At 40.5% G+C, this 17,436-nt stretch overlaps 1 protein-coding gene across 3 annotated transcripts in view; it reads left to right on the forward strand.

Annotated features, from left to right (window-relative positions):
* The window catches only part of Usp12-46 (Ubiquitin-specific protease 12/46), a 79,189-nt gene that overhangs the window by 13,281 nt on the left and 48,472 nt on the right, over positions 1 to 17,436 (forward strand). For all 3 annotated transcript variants that reach the window (XM_067112166.1, XM_067112165.1, XM_067112167.1), the window contains exon 2: positions 1,005 to 1,085. In XM_067112166.1, coding sequence (XP_066968267.1) covers positions 1,005 to 1,085 — 81 coding nt within the window. The remainder of the gene's footprint in view (positions 1 to 1,004; positions 1,086 to 17,436) is intronic.

The following is a 17,436-nucleotide window of genomic DNA, read 5'->3' on the forward strand; positions in this document are numbered from 1 at the left end:
AAGATGATAAAATATTGCTTAATAATTATAAAGACAACAATGTCATTAGCAGTAATATGCAACTTAAAGGGAAACAATACAAAGCAGTAAGGAGAACACAACAGGAATACAACAGAATATATGTATGTCAACAAAGGCTGCCTTTCAGTGGGTGTAGATAATGCGGCAGACAAAAATCATAATACAGTACATCAATATAGAGGAATATTAATACCAGTACCTGCATATTAAACAAATATTTTACAATTACAATAGTTAGCAAAGTACTATATGCGAAAGAAATAAATTAGTATACCGCAGTTGACTTCATCCATAATGCGCAAAAGAAAAAGTCATGAGATACTTCTTATGTCCTATTCTGTATGATATGTGAAGGTCAATATATTAAGAAAATTATTACTGACTTAATACAGTAGTCTATTAATTGGTCCAGGAAAGATTGATAATTCTGTGTTTTTCAAGTCTGTAGGCTATTTGCTCTTTTGCACGACTTTCGCTACATACGAGAATTTGTGTTGGTACTGTCGTGAAATCGTTACATGCTTGACAATTTATCTGTTCAATGATTTCATACCTTCAGTCGTTTAGTAACACAACCACTGTACTGTCATTCCCGAAGAATCTTCAGTGGAAGTGAACTAAACTTTAAACTTTATCAAAGTTTAATAAGTTCATAACTTGGACTTTCATTAATATCCATTTTCTAGTGGATATATTCGATAAATTGGCTCAAATGCTTGAGATGTTATCTCCATGGATGCAAAAATCACTGATGGTATTTGAAAAAAATATGGGGGAACTACAATTTGAAGAAAGTGATTCATAAAGGTGTACCATGTACTGTACTGTGTATTTTGTTCTGTGATTTTAAATTTGTGAGAAGTTTGTTCCTTTGTAATTTTAATCATTGTTTTGCAAATTTCGTTTCACATCTTAATAATTTTATCCATGTACTCCCATTGTACCAGTCCATGTATTTTACTTAATCTTTTTCTATTTTTCAGGGCGCTAATGCCTCACAGCTGGAGAAGGAGATAGGGGCCGACCAGTTTCCACCAAATGAACATTATATTGGCCTTGTTAATGTAAGTTATATAGATTAATGCTGATTTATTGACATATTTAATGCTAGTATTCTGTTATTGTGTACGTTATGAAAATTTTTTTTGCAAAAACCTTGTTACTATACTTGAAATTAGCCCATTTTGTCACTGGTATAATGTCCCTGACAGTCTGGTTTGCCTGAAAAGATATGAGAAGGAAGCTGTCAGGTAGCTTTACACATTTGCTTTTCAGTCTTTGAGTCTGCAACAGCCAACTGGCATAATTTTGTTGTCTGCAAACCTGTTCATGTCTCATGAGATTCCCAAGACTTGTCAATTTTACCAGAATTGACTTGTACTTGCTTCAATATTCATAATTATATTATCATTCCTTTCCTCTTTTGGTGTAGTGTGATGTTTTTGCACTTTTTTGTTATAGCATTGCAATTTTTTTTATGGTTTTCATGGATTGACAGCTCTGCTTGTTCTAGGAACAATAATTGTACGAGCCTCTCAAAGCTATTGCTATGTAAGACGACATTGCAATTAAAGAAAATAGATGGTAGAGTAGGGTTATGATAACCCCATGATGCATGCTCAGTTGGTCTTGATCCTCAATTCAAGGTTAAATTTCTTATGCAAGTTGACATACTCAGGGCAGGTATGACATCTGCTTCAGGTTACCTTAACATTAACTTGAGAAGTGGTGGCTAGCTTGTTTTATATGTTGTGAATCAGTAGAGAATTTGTAGAGACCAACCCATTAGAGCAGTTCCTAATGGCATTGTTTAAAATTTATTAGCTGGAATTGAGTGAGCTACCTGTAACTTCGTGACTGAAGTCATTTTTCAGGCTAAGAGACTAATTATTTGCTTTGGTCTTGATGCTTTGGATATTTCCATATTTACTGGTAAACATTGTTCCTAAGAAGAGAGATGTGGCCTTGAGGGATATCTCAGAGTGCATTTCATTATTATATAAGCTAGAGCTCCAGTTAGCTGATGTTCTGAACAGTAACTTCTCACAAGATAGGATTGTGGAACTAATGGAGGAAGTAGATTCGCCATCAAGAAGGGCAGATAAGAATATTGAATTCTGCATCTGTATTTGTAGTTATTTTTTTTAAGGTTGAGCTGGTTCTTACTCGTAGAGGACCTCATATCCACACAAGTAACAGAAGAGCATTGTGGATATGAATATGAATGATATGAATGCAGCCTCCACATATCACGAACAGGCCACGGCAGAGGAAGGCAGGCACTCTAGACAGAAGAATTTATCTTTCATCCCCAGTCAGTATACTTCTTGCATGGAGACAACAGATGCTCTTCTTTCCTAGAAGGTCTAACCATGCCAGCAGCAGAACCCCAGGGGAGAGGAGAAGTTGGAACGGTTGTTGCTCCCCAACACTTTTTATTTATTTTTTCTAGGCTTGTCTCCAGAAATTTTGGAGAACTTAGAGTAGATAAGAGTTTAGCCTGGGTTTATCCAGGTGGTCAAGGAAAGATACGTTCTCTCTTTTCAGGATTTGAAACCCCTTCTCACCTCACAGACAGTCAGTTTTGGATCCTACTTGCTAGATTTAGAGAACTACCAGGCATTGAACTGTGAGGTGAGGTTGATGGAAAAGCATGTGGTAAAGGAGGCGTATGACAGTGCTTTTTCAGTCATCTTGTATGTCAAGGTCCACAGGAGGATGGTGGCCCACTGTTGACCCCAGTCCTCTAAACCACTAGACTCTAGCATCTTTCAAGAGAGGAAACTTCTTAGCAACCATGTATCTGATGGATGCTTGTTTCCACACTTTAGTGCAACTGTTATCCAGAAAATATATTTGCTTCATATAGTTAGGAACAACCTTCCAGTTCAGAGTTCCTTAGGGTAGCTATCATGTCTTAGATTTTTACTAGGACCTTCACTCCAGTTGTAACATGAGTGCACAGGAATGGGATAAGACTTTGCAGATACTGAGACAGCTTCACCAGTAGTACTACAGTTCTGGTGAGCTCAAGGAGGGATCTCACGGTAATGCCATTGTCAGTGCTAGAAGAGAATCCACTAATCGATTCTGTCAGTACCAGTGGTCAGGGTGTAAGTCATGGTCCCACGTTAAGGGTTTTTTTTCCAGCACTGATACCTTTATAAACAACATGGTTAGGTTTCCCTTGTTTCTCAAGCATGAGGAAACTTCTTGGTAGTAGCCTCTAAGGCTAAAGGGCCATGGTGGCTTTGGCTATAAGTTTGCCTGAGGACAAAATTGTCTAGACGTTTTTCAAGGTGTTAAAGTGGAGTTTCCCAGGTCTCTGCTATGTACTTTACCTTGGAATCTGTATGCAGTTCTTCAGTTCATTATTTTGTCAACCTCTGAACCATTTAGAACAAGTTCCTTGTAGAAGTTTCCATGGAAACTTTATAGTAGTCTTAGACATAGCTAAAGAGTGAGAGAGCCACAATCTTAGTCAGACAAGATAGGCTTTGCTAAAGCCCTTTGCCTTATTTTGGGCTAAATACAGTTTTGGGCTAGGCCCTTACCTACAACAGTATCTTTACCTAGCCTGGAGTCACTAGGGCGTGAGGAACTTAACCCATTGGGGGTCCAGTACTGTCTGTAAAGATTGTTGTAATTGTTCTTAAAGGATTAAACTTGATGTAAAGGTTCTCTTTAGTGATATGGAAACCAGAGTTTCCAGAAAGTAGGAATGTATGTCCTTTTTAGTACATCTTTGGTTGAGGACTTTCATGCTAATTTCTATCTGTAATGGAAGGTAAGCCACTGGACACGTGAGCAACTGCAACTTTTAAATTTGATTACTTATCCTTGGATAATATATTGAAGTCACTCAGTGACATGGTAATCTTGTACTTGCTTTGGTTTATCTTCATGGTGCAGAGATTGAATATGATTATTGCAGAGTATTAACTCCTCTGGTTTGTGCAGGGGATGTTATGTCTTGAATCGATAAGTAGCCTTTTTTGGTGTACTACTTTTTAAACATGGTTGTAGTTTTGGGAAGCTTGAAGGTACTGAATGTTGAGTATTAGAAGTACTGTACAGCATACCTTTTTGTACATATGTATTTGTTAGTTATCCTTCTTTGGCTCTGCAGGGTTTTGGCACAGTAATCTTACCCCTCCTTCTGCTGAAGGGGGCCACCCTCCAAAAAAAATAAGTATACCTTAGTTTAACCAGACCACTGAGCTGATTAACAGCTCTCCTAGGGCTGGCCTGAAGGATTAGACTTATTTTACGTGACTAAGAACCAGTTGGTTACCTAGCAACAGGACCTAGAGCTTATTGTGGAATCCGAACCACATTATAGCGAGAAATGAATTTCTATCACCAGAAATAAATTCCTCTAAATCTTCATTGGCTGGCCGGAGACTTGAACGCAGGCCCAACAGAGTGCTAATATTAATAGATAACCGAGTGTTCTCATTTTTATGTTTCATTCTGTCGAACTATCACTGGTGCGAGAGAAGTTATATGTACTATGCTATAATGGAGAGGTAAGTATTTGGAAAATAAATCTCAAGTATTTATATTTTTTATAGTTTTAATAGCAAGTGAGATTAGAGGCAGTTCTTTGAAAACAAAGGTGGCCATTTTAATTTTCATATCTGGAGTTAATACATAGAATCCCACACCACTGGGAGATTTTGACCCCATGCTGTTTATTGCAAAGTATGTACCTTTTCGTCCACACTTTCCACTATATGTTGCATGTGATGGTCTGGAGTGTGTGGACTGTATTGATAATGTAAAACAATATATGTTTGGATTTTAAAGATTATCCAAGGTAAAAGGAAATTCACATTTTGAGGTGAGGCAGTTGGCTTCAGTTGGAAATGGAGGTGAATAATTATTTACAAAATCAACCCTCTAATCAAATTTTCTTCTAAGAAAGTTGCTTGCATCTCTACCACAGTGCACATAGTTATTAGAGTACGGTTTAGGGATAAAGATGGCTCACTGTTTTCAATCTGTATAGCATTGTTTGGAGAAGACTTGAAAATTTCCATGCATAGAGTGAGTCTTAATGAATTGAATCCAGTTTTTGTAGCTGATTTTGTAGCAGTTTTAAAAAATAAACCTTTTCAAATGCTATACTGTACACAGTAGCATTTTGTGTTCAGGACTACTGTTGTTCTTACCATACATACTTTTTATTATATGGTAAAATGTAGCTTCAAAATTGGACCTTAATGGAATAATCAGTCTCATTTACATTTTGTTTATTATTTTCATTTAATCATCAGCGCAAAGTTTTACCTTCCTTAGTTCATTTAAGTTGCATAGTAATAATTCCATTATGACATGATACAAGTATTGTAATATTTATTCTGAGGTGCATGGAGTGGATGGAACAAATGATTTCTTGGATGTGTTTGTTTACTTTTGGCTTACCTTATGGAATCATCTTTTTTTATATAAGTGACTTACCAAGTAATTACATAGCTACAAGCTTCCTACCACAGCAGGCTAAAAATTAAAATTTCGCGGTGGCGCTGCCATCGCTTGTCTAGGTGACAAGGTCCTGCCCACATTCGGGACTGAGAGGTACAGCTCAGCAAAGAGCTTCAATTCGTTTTCTGCCGGCTCCTGACTAACATCGGTGGTTTTGTGTAGTCTCTTTCACCATTCTTTGGATATTTGTTCCAGTCTGTTGGTGAAGTATTCAGATTTTGTGTTTCGGTATTGCTTCGAAGGCTTTTGTTGTTAGTTATATTGTTAGCTGTGGTTAACTGTATACTAATTAGTCAGGATGTCAAACTCTAGTTGTTCAAGTGTTTGGTATTGCACCAAAGGTTGTAAAACTAGATTAATCAAAATTTCTTATGACTCTCACACTAAGTGTTTTAACAGTAGGGGGCAGGAGGGTAATAAAGATCTTACTTGTTCCGAATATCAGGATTGGGATGATCAAAAGTGGAGAGTGTTGAAACTCACTCAGTTAAATTGGATAAGGATAGAAAGAGGAAGGCGGCCTTTAGAGCCGAAAATAGGGCTAGTTTAGAAACCTATTCCTTCTCCATCAGTGGTAAAAGATAGTGGCGTTTCTTCTCCTCAAATCCCAGCTTCCAGTGTTCCCAGTGGTAGTGCAAGTGCAGTGCAAAGTGACAGTGTTGTGCATGTTAAGAAGGTGGCTGCCTGTCCCACCAGTGCTCCCAGATGAAGGTCCCTGTCTTGCTCCCCTGCACCGGGAAGAAGACTTACTGGAGGTCCAAGGGAGACTGTTGCCCGTTCCCAGGCTATGATAGAGCTCCACCGGAAAGGTGTCTCAGTTGGTGCGGATCGCCTGTCGTCAGACTCTGATGGCTCTTCTCCTGACAGGAAGCGCTAGCGCTGCCGACTTGTCAACTCTCGGCCTCTGAAGAGGCAGTCCACTGTAGCAAACAGTTCTCCTGCCGTCAAGAGGTATAAGGAGGCAAGTGTTAGCCCTCAGCCCTCCTGCAGCTTTGCTGTTCCGCCTCTGCCTGTCTCTTCAGTGTGTCCCCACCAGTGTTCTTGGGACACTCCGAAGTCTCAAGAACAGGATGTATCAGTCCAGAGCCCTTTGCTTTGGCCTAGCCACTGCTTCCCAGGTTTTCATGCGAGTCTTAACTCCCATAGCGAAATGGTTACATCTGATGGGGGTCAACATTTCGCTCTGTCTGGACAATTGGCTCCTTCGTTCTCGGTCAAAGGAAGCATGTATGGAGGACCTACTAAAGACCCTTCTTCTAGCCTTAGAGTTGGGCCTTTTAATAAATTTTCAGAAGTCACAGCTGACTCCTTCTCAGGAGATAACATATTTGGGGATGGGGATAAACTCTTTGACTTTTTAGGCTATTCCCTCCTCCCAAAGGATAGAAGCCTGCCTTCAGAAAGTGGAAAAGTTCCTCTCTCTTCAGTCTTGTTCTGCAAACAACTGGATGAGCCTTCTAGGGACCCTCTCTTCCTTAGAGCAATTCGTGTCTTTGGGAAGAATGCGTATGAGGAACTTTCAACATAATCTACGAGCCAATTGGAACAGGAAGAAGTTTCCGGACACTTGTTTTCCCAGTAACTCAGGAAATCAAACAGGACCTGGTGGAAATCAAGGGACAGACTGTCTTAAGGGAAGTCCCTCCTTCCTCTGAGCCCTGACCTAGTCTTTTATTCAGATGCTTCAGACCTAGGTTGGGGAGCTCTCTTGGGAGACAAGCAGGTCTCTGGAATTTGGACTCCAGAACAGAGCAAAAGGCTTATCAACGGAAAGGAGTTGAAAGCAGTTCACTGGGGATTAGAAGTTTGCTCTGGAAGTGTTCGGAAAGACGGTGACAGTCCATTCGGACAATACCACGGCACTGTCTTACGTCAAGAAGCAAGGGGGGACACACTCTTTTACCCTTTGCGAGGCAGTAAGAGCTTTTCTCTTGTGGGCGGATCGAAACCAGACGAAGATCCTAACCAGGGTTATTCAAGGGAAATTAAATGTCGTAGCGGACAAACCGAGCTGCTGAAAACAAGTGCTCCCTATAAAGTGGACTCTGGATCCTTTAGTGTGCCTAAAACTTTGGAAACTGTTGGGGAAGCCAGTTCTAGATCTCTTTGCAGCCACGAAGAACTTTTGTCTTCCTCTGTATTGTTCACCGGCCGCAGATCCACAAGCATGGGTGACAAATGCAATGCTTGTGGACTGGTCAGACAAGGATCTGTATGCCTTCCCTCCATTCAAGATGGTAAGGGAAGTACAATAATCAGGAAGCTCTGGAATCACCAAAATGTAGCAGTGACTCCAATAGTTCCATTTTGGCCGACCCAGAAGTGGTTCCCAGACTTGTTAGAGCTTCTGACAGACTTTCCGAGGTTGTTGTCTCAGAAACTAAATTTACTCAAACAACCGCATTTCAGACGGTTCCACCAAAGACTGTCCACTCTGGCCCTGACTGCATTCAGACTGTCAAGAAACTGGTGCGATCGAAGGGATTTTCAAGGTTGGTTGCAGACGTTATTGCTTGATGCAGACGCCAGTCCTCGAGCAATGTTTATCAAGCCAAGTGGACAATCTTCCGTTCATGGTGCCGAATGCATAGCATCTCATCTTCTAAGACATCTGTTGCTGAAATTGGAGTTTGTTCATGACACTTACCTGACAGATATATATATAGCTGTATTCTCCGAAAGGGACCGACAGAAATTCAAAAACTTACGGCACACGCAGATGGGCCAGGTGGTTAGTACCCATTCCCGCCGCTGGGAGGCGGGTATCAGGAACCATTCCCATTTTCTATTCAGATTTTCTCTGTCGCCGGTATTGTCAACACCTGTTGTCAATACCTCCGCCATTGGATTTCGTAAACTTTTCCACTGAGTATTCTGATTGTCTTTTGGTTTTTTGACTTTGGCTTTGTGGATAGGCATACGCTTCTTTGGACTGATTTGATTTTGGTTTTGGCTATTTCTTGAACAAGATGTCTGGATCTAGTTCTGCTAGTTTCAGGGTGTGTGTTGTGAAGGAGTGTAAGGTGAGGCTACCGAAAGCTTCGGTAGACCCTCACACAGTATGCATGAGATGTAGAGGGCATGTCTGTATGTTGGATGATCGCTGCAAGGAGTGTGAATCGTTGCCTGATTCTGATTGGAAGGCTTACGATTCTTACGTTCGCAAGCTAGAGCGTGATCGTGTAAGGAGGTCTTCCTCCAGGAGTGTGTCGGTAGGTGGGAGTCAGGGTATTAATTTATCTCCTGTTAATCCTACTAATGCTTCTCCTTTTCCTGTAGAGTCGCCTTCTAACCCAGTGATTGCGTCTGCGGAAGGTAATGCCCTTTTATGCAGATTTTGAACTCCATTCGTACTTTGGAGTCTAAGGTGTTGGCGATCGAAAGTGCAGTGAAGTGTAGTGATCCCCAGTGTTGTGGAGGGGCGTCAGATCGGCCCTATAATGCCTCTAGGCCTGGACCTCTGCCGAACTCCCAGGACTTAGGGAATGGGCATGTCGAAAGCCGCAAGAGGGTTACGGGGACCCCCACCGATCTGGCGCCCTTCGGCAGGCCTTGTTGACGTCTCCCAGGCTGCCAGGATCGTGTCGCGCACGGATCCTAAGGATTGCTTCTCGCCCTCCGGCGCCCTCCACTTAAGGGGTCGCGTTTCGGTTGGACTCTCGTCCGTTCAAGAGGAGCCAGCGTTGAAGAGGATGCTTCTTCTCCTCTTTCTCGTGCTTTGGAATCTTCTCCCGACTGGCTGCGCAGATTTGCCGCAGAAGAGGACCAGGATTTCTTCGGAGGAGGACGTTGCTGAACGTCCCAGCCGCACCAAGAAGAGAGCCCCTGTCGCCCTTGGTAGAAGGAGGAGGACGTCTCCTTCCCCCTCTTCTTCTCATAAGAGCAGCCCTTCTCCTGAGAGGGCTTCCTCTCCTTCGAAGCGTCTTATCCAAGATATGCAGCGACAGTTAGCTTCCCTTCTCGCTGCTAAGGAGAAGGAGCCTCGTGGGCGCCGTAAGGATTTGTCGCTGCCAGTTAAGAGATCTATGAGGTCTCCCTCTCCTTCTCTTCGTTCGTCTCTCTCCCCTGCGGTTTCTCGTAGTCGCCCTCATCGTTCTGCGGATCATCAGCTCTCCTTGCCCCGTCGTGACGCGCTGGTTGATCAGGATGCTCCTCTTGCAGCTAGGCTTGCCGCTAGTAAGAGTTCGCGCCAAGACGCTCTTCTTGACTCTCCTCCTGTTTCGCTCGTTTTGACGTTCGGCAGGACGCCCCAGGACGCTCGTTATTCCCGATCTCTGCACGACGCTCTTCAGGACTCTCGTCAAGAAGCTCGGCGGGTCGCTCGTCAGGACTCTCGTCAGGACGCTCGGCAGCTTGTGAGACAGGACGCTCTTCAGGACGCTCGGCTGCTTGTGAAGCAGGACGCTCGTCAGGACGCTCCTCAGGACGCTCGTCAGGACGCTCGGCAGGACGCTCCTGTACGAGTTGTTCCGGATTTTTCTGCTGCTTCTTCCCACGAGAAGAGGTCTCTGGGCCGAATTGGACCCAAAGGTCTTTGTCTCCCTCTAGCCCCGGAAGACTCTCCTGTCGCTCCTGTCGAAGAGGCTGGTTTGTCTCAGGAGTCGGACTCTGCAGAACAAGAGCAGCCCCCTCTGTCGTCTTTCTCCGACTACCGGGTTTTGGCTAGCATGCTTAAGGAACTTTTTCCTGATAAATTTCAGCCTACTGCTCCTCTTTCCCCTCCTTCGCAGTTAGCTTCTTCGAAGGTGAGGAAATCGCCCGGCTTCCTACAAATGAAGACTTCTCTGGCTACTAGAAAAGCTCTCAAGAGAGTCAATGCTTGGATGGAAGATAGGAAGTCTCAAGGAAAATCTTCCTTCGCTCTACCCCCGTGTAGATTGTGCGGGAAAGCTGGAATGTGGTATGAGACGGGAGAGGAAATTGGCTCAAGAGTTCCTTCTTCCTCTCAAGGCGATTTTGCGAGCCTCGTTGATGCTTCAAGGAGGTCTCTTCTTTCTTCTGCGAAGGTGTCTTGGACTCTTTCTGAGACCGACCACCATCTGAAAGGCCTTTTCAAGTCTATGGAGGTTTTAACTTTCTGGACTGGTGCTTGGGGCCTTGGACTTAAGGACTCGTAGTCCGGATTCTATTTCTCTGGGGGAGCTGTCCAGTGTACTGTCTTGCATGGACAAGGCCGTCAGGGATGGCGCTGATGAACTGGCTTCACATTTTGGTACAACCCTCCTAAAGAAGAGGGCTTTGTACTGCAATTTCGCTGCCAAGTCGGTTTCTCCTGTTCAGAGGGCTGAGTTACTTTTTGCCCCTCTCTCTAGCCATCTCTTCCCCCAGCCGCTTGTCAAGGATCTCGCCTCCAGCCTTAAGGAGAAGGCTACTCAGGATCTCCTTGCTCAGTCTTCCAGACGTCCTAGTGTCCCTTCTACGTCTTCGCAAGGACTTCCCCGAAGAGACAGAAGCCCTTTAGTGGGGAGATCTTCCTCCTCTAGACCCTTTTCGCGAGGAAGAGGTCTCTCCAGAGGTGGAGCCCCTTCTTCCCAAAGGGGCAAGAAGTGACTTTCTTCACCTCCAGACACCAGTAGGAGCCAGGCTTCTCCTGTTTTCGGAAGCCTGGAAAGTAAGAGGGGCGGATTCCTGGTCCCTCAATGTAATCAAGAAAGTTACAGGATCCCGTTCCTCGAAAACCCCCCCCTGTCCTCAACTCCCAGAGATCTGTCGCCTTCTTACCGTCCGGAGAAGCAACAGATCCTTTTAGATCTGCTGGAAGAAATGATCCAGAAAAGGGCCATAGAGCGAGTCCTGGATCTGGAGTCTCCAGGTTTTTACAATCGTCTCTTCCTAGTTCCAAAACAGTCAGGGGGCTGGAGACCAGTCCTGGACGTCAGCAGACTGAACAACTTTGTCGTCAAAGAGAAGTTCAAAATGGAGACGCCCCAGTCTGTTATCAATGCGCTGCGACCAGGCGATTGGATGGTCTCTCTCGACCTCCAGGACGCTTATTTTCATGTCCCCATTCATCCTCAGTCGAGAAAGTATTTGAGGTTTGTCCTGGGGGGAAGAGTGTACCAGTTCAGACCTCTCTGTTTCGGACTGAGTACAGCTCCTATGGTATTCACAGTCCTGATGAGGAACGTTGCCCGGTGGCTTCATCTTGCCGGCATAAGGATCTCGCTCTATCTGGACGACTGGCTCATCCGAGCCACATCGGAACAAAGGTGTCTGGAGGACTTACACCCCTCGAAGTAGGTTCCTTCACGTGGTGAGGGGGTAAGGGGCCCTGGCTTTTCTTCTTCGTTCTTACGAAGAATAAGAGCCCGGGCCCTGACGGATCACCTACAAACCTTTCGATTTAAATGGCGTGGATATTTTCACTTTCGTACAAATTTCTTGGACCTGGTAAATAGGAAAAGGTATCATAGCTGGGATTGAGCTTATATCCGAAGCTAAATAGTGAGAACCGTGGCAGGACCATCAACTGCCCGATAATGTTCGGACTTGAGTTTTCAGGCGGAACTATTCTACGGGACTGGACCACGGATTCCAGGGGGGTCTAGTTCTGGGAATAGGACTCTCGGCATTCTGTCCGGTTTGCCCATAATGTGATTAGGGTGGGGATGATTGTATTCTAGTAATGCTCTCAGTCTTATCAAGCGGGTTGGCTTACACTTGAGCCACTCTAATCATGTTGTACCATCCCCTTTGGGGTAGGGTAGGGATGCGGACATTTGGGAGTCTGTTCTCACTTGTGCCATTAGTGGAGGAATGAACTCCATGAAAGGCTGATGATATCTCTTTAAGGTTTTCAGGTTTACTTTTTTTTTTTTTTTTTTTTTTTTCTCTCTCAATCTTTATGACAAGTAAGTTAAAGGATTTGAGTACCCCTGGACCCTTTGATGGTAGCGAATCGGCACGGTTGACAACCATTGAAACCTCATCTGACAACCCTTCTTTAGAAAAGTCAAAACAAATTCAGAAAGCAATAACACTGGAACCATATGCTCCAGTACAAAGGAAACCAGTAAAAAGTAAATACCGTCTTGACCCAACCTTGACTCACTTTGACTCCTCTTTGGGAGTGACAGTTGGTCAAGGTTTCTAACCCTAGAAACTGACCAGAAAATATCAGCACTCAAGTTGGAAAATTATTTATTAAGCAGACACTCTACGACTGAAATGTCGTTTAGACAGATAAAAGAAAAGACTTGGCTTATAGAGGCCACGACAAAAAGTCAATCTGAAAATTATTTATCAATAAAAAATATAGATAACATAAATATAAAAATAAAAAAACATGATACTATGAACAGTATTCAGGGTACTATTGTACTTCCTGAGAATAATAACGAGCCAGTTGAAAAGCAAATACTGTTAGACTCACTTAAAAGAGATACCCCAAAGTACAGGATTGCGAACTATATGATCTACCAAGTAAAGAAAAGAATAAACAAGTCTTAAAAATCGCAAAAATAAAATTTGAAGGCCAAGACCTACCTCAGAAAATAAAAATTTTAGGCCAAACCAGAGAAGTAAGACCATACGTCCCAAAGCCGCTACAATGTCAGAATTGCAGCAAATATGGACATGCAAAAAAGTATTGTCGAAATGAACCTGTATGCGCGTATTGTGGATCTGAAGAACATGCCACACAATGGAAGTGTGGGGAACCAAAGTGCATAAACTGTGGGCAAAACCATCATGCAAGATCCAAAGAAAGTATGTACTATATATATAATACAGAGTTGAAAATATTGCAAGAAAGAACTGGAATGTCTGTAAAAGAAGCTAAATTAGAATTGAAAGTAAGAGGAGTTCAAGATCCTTCTAAGAAACGTACATATTCTTTAACAACAAAAACCAACAATGAAACAAAAATGCATACAAATAGAACTAACGGAGCACAGAAAAGTAATTCTCTGGAAGAAATTAATGCCTTGGAAATAAAAACTAAAATGGTAAAGAATAAAGAAACAGGGACAAATGATATGGATAACATTTTATCCAATTCATTTGAAATATTAATGCAAATAGAAACAACACAGGAGGATGCTACTACAGAAATAACAGAGGAAGGACCTGATAGACTAGAAATTAAAGATAAAAAAAGGCCATTGGAAAGAACACCACCCAAAACAAAGAAACCAACAATTGTTAGAGAAACGTCAGTCAAAACAAAAACGAGATATGAAGAAAGAACAAAAACAAAAACTAGTTAAGAATATTCCATTATCTCCTAAAATAATAGTAAAACCAATGGATACGGACATCCAAAATACTGAAGAAGTGGGAGACAACCATACCTTAGACAACAATGAATATGTCAAAGGAGAAGAGATTACTCCATCACCAATAATTGAGACAACAAGAACAAATAAAGAAAAAATATACATGACAACTCTTGTGGATGTAATGATTGTTTCATTGCATTGTGCAACGATAACAAAAACATAACAAAAGATGGCTTAACAAACGTTATAAGAAACTTTATGAAATATAGAAAAAAAGAAACCACAGATTTGAGTACCCATGAAAAAGGTTGCATGTGCGTTGAGCACTTAATATATTATAAAGAAAAACAAATGAATGTCGTAAGAAAATTATTAGAAAAATCCAAATTGATAATACAAAAAAAGAGAGTAAAACTCGACCGTTATAATAAAATATTTTCAATAGCTATATAATACAATGGAACGTAAATGGTCTACAGACCAGATTACACCTAGGAGAAATACAACGATTACTAAAAGAATACGAACCAATGATATTATGTTTACAACATGTCAACAAAACAATATCAACAATAGGTAAATATACCTTAGCATCTTCATCTAGAGAGGAAGAAGGAAATTTAGGTACTGCTATATATGTACATGACAAAGTATGTTATGACAAAGTACCTGTAAACTTTAATGATCTGCAAATATCGAGTATCAGAATACGAATAAAAAACGATAATTATGTAATTTATAATTTATACAACCAACCCAATAAAAATTATGACTTAGACAAACTTAAAGAATTACCTAATAACACCAAAGAACCTATATTAATAGTAGGTGATTTTAATGCCCACAACCCGATGTGGGACTGTAATTGTACAGACTCAAATAGAGCAGGGAGTAAAATAGAAGAATTCATAGATTCATATGACATTTGCTGCATAAATGACAACGAAATCAACACATATTTTTCTAAAACACATGGAACATTTTCCTCAATCGACTTAACTCTATGTACAACAAAAATAGTAGATAGATTAGATTGGAATACAGTTGACGACCTGCATACAAGTGACCATTTCCCAATATTAATTTCATTTTTACAAAATAACCCCACCAAGCATGTCCCTCAATATAACATTTATAAAGCAGATTGGGAACAATATGAATTCCACACTAGGGATATCCCACCATTTGAATATTCAAAAGACCACAATAAAACTAATGAATTTCTTGTTGATTTCATTACAAATGCAGCTGATAAAGCAATACCAAAATCCAAATCTCATCCAACAAAACACAAAGTCCCATGGTGGTCTGAAAAACTAACAGAATTAATAAAAGTAAAACACCAAATTGGGAGACGATTAGATAATTTGAATAGAAAATTCAGTAAAATAAATAAATCATTACCGATATTAGAAGAAAACTTACAAAAACTGACTATATTATTATTAGAAATTAATACATTAAAACCTCTATATAACAAAGTATCTGCAAAATTTAAAAGAGAAGTAATTCAAGGAAGAATCATTTCATGGAGAAAGTATGTATCAGATCTCTAATAATACTCCCATACAAAAAATATGGGAAAAATTTAGGAAAATAAATGGTACCCATGTTAAACCACCTAGACATGCCATAATAAAAGATGGGAAAAGAATGCTTGATCCTAAAGAAATAAGTAATGTAATAGGCGAAAGTTTAGCAAAAGTAAGTAGCGACAAAAATTTAGATGAACATTTCCGAACTAGGAAAAATAATATAGAGTTAATAACAATAAATTTTGAAACCATAGAAGATATTTATTATAATAGAAAGTTTAATATGGATGAGTTAGAATTTGCATTGTTGAACAGCAATAAATCTGCCCCTGGAGGTGACAGTATTTGTTTTGAAATGATCTGCCATTTAGCACCTTTGGCAAAAGCATACTTATTAGAGTTTTATAACCACTTATGGCTTCGAAATTTATTTCCTAATGAATGGCGTAAAACTATAATTATTTCTATCCCCAAACCAGGAAAAGATCCCAGTAATGTAAACAATTACAGACCAATTTCTTTAACTAGTTGTCTATGCAAATTGCTAGAAAAATGGTAAATGCTCGACTAACATGGCACATTGAGAGAAAACAAAATTTTGACTCCCACTCAGTTTGGATCACAATGTAACAGATCAACACTGGATTGTCTATCTAACTTAGAAGATCACATACTGAAGAGGATTTGAACGAAAACAAATTACTATAGCCGTGTTTTTGACATTGAAAAGGCATATGATACTACATGGAGGTATGCAATATTAAAAGCGTTACATGAAAATAACATCCGTGGACATTTACCTATGTTTATCCAAAACTTCTTGACAAATCGCAGTTTTCAGGTGAGAATTGATGATGTTCTGTCTAGAACATTTCCTCTTGAAAATGGTGTTCCACAGGAAGCGTCCTTAGTGGCACACTGTTTACTTTAGCAATCAATGATATCAGTAATAATCTACCTATTGGTATTAAAAGTAACCTGTATATGGATGATTTTGCCATATATTATTCAGCATCTCGAATAAAACATGCAGAACGAATCATTAATAAAAGCATAATAAAAATAGATGAATGGGCTTTATCTGTAGGCTTTAAATTTTCCATAGAGAAAACCCAAGCAATCATGTTTTATAAAAATAAAAAGTGGAAAAAAGGAGAAGAAATAGACTTGAAAATCAGAAACCATAGTATACCAATTGGCCAAACAGCAAAATTTTTAGGATTAGTATTTGATACTCATATGAACTGGAAAGCCCACATAACATACATGAAATCAAAATGTAAAAGAGCATTAAACCTAATTAAAAAACTATCAAACACTACTTTAGAGCCGATAGACATACCCTTACTTTATTGTATAAAGCAACAGTGCTGTCTATCGTTGATTATGGAAGTGAAATATATGGCTCGGCATCAGACGCAACGCTGAAAACGGTAGACCCTGTTCATAATGAGGGCCTTAGAATATGTTCAGGAGCTTTTCGATCATCACCAACATCATCTTTACAAGTGGAATGTGGTGAACTACCTCTGTCTCTCCATAGAGAGCTAGTAACAATGAAGAGTGCTCTGAGAATTCAGACAAATGATTCTCCAACTAAAAAAATTATTTGGATTAAGAGATGTGTTTATAAACAATCATCCACCTTCTTTCCCAATTAGAGCTACAAGATTGTTTGAGTCGCTAAATATACATATACAATTACCTGTAATAATAAAATCGCCTCCTCCTTGGACAATGAATAAAATGAGAATTTGTACACACTTGAAGTATTTATCAAAAAATCATTCATATACTCCAGAATACCATAGACAACATGCAGCAGAGCATATTATCCGAAAAGATCCACATTACGCAATATATACTGACGGATCTAAGTCACAATACGGAGTGGGATATGCCGTGGTATCCCAAAACAAAACGTATCAGTTCTCTCTCCCAGACAAAGCTTCTGCATTTACAGCTGAGTTATGTGCAATAGTATCAGCCATAAAAATAATAAGAGAAGTCTCATATAATAATTTTGTAATTTATAGCGACTCCAGGAGTGCTATAGAAGCTATTCAAAGCTATAATAAAAAAAATAATATTGTACAACATATAAAGTTCTCTCTCCATAAATTGTATAATAAAGGAAAAAATATTGAAATATGTTGGATCCCTGCCCATGTAGG

Source organism: Macrobrachium rosenbergii, chromosome 12, assembly GCF_040412425.1.
Source record: "Macrobrachium rosenbergii isolate ZJJX-2024 chromosome 12, ASM4041242v1, whole genome shotgun sequence".
NCBI lineage: Eukaryota > Metazoa > Arthropoda > Malacostraca > Decapoda > Palaemonidae > Macrobrachium > Macrobrachium rosenbergii.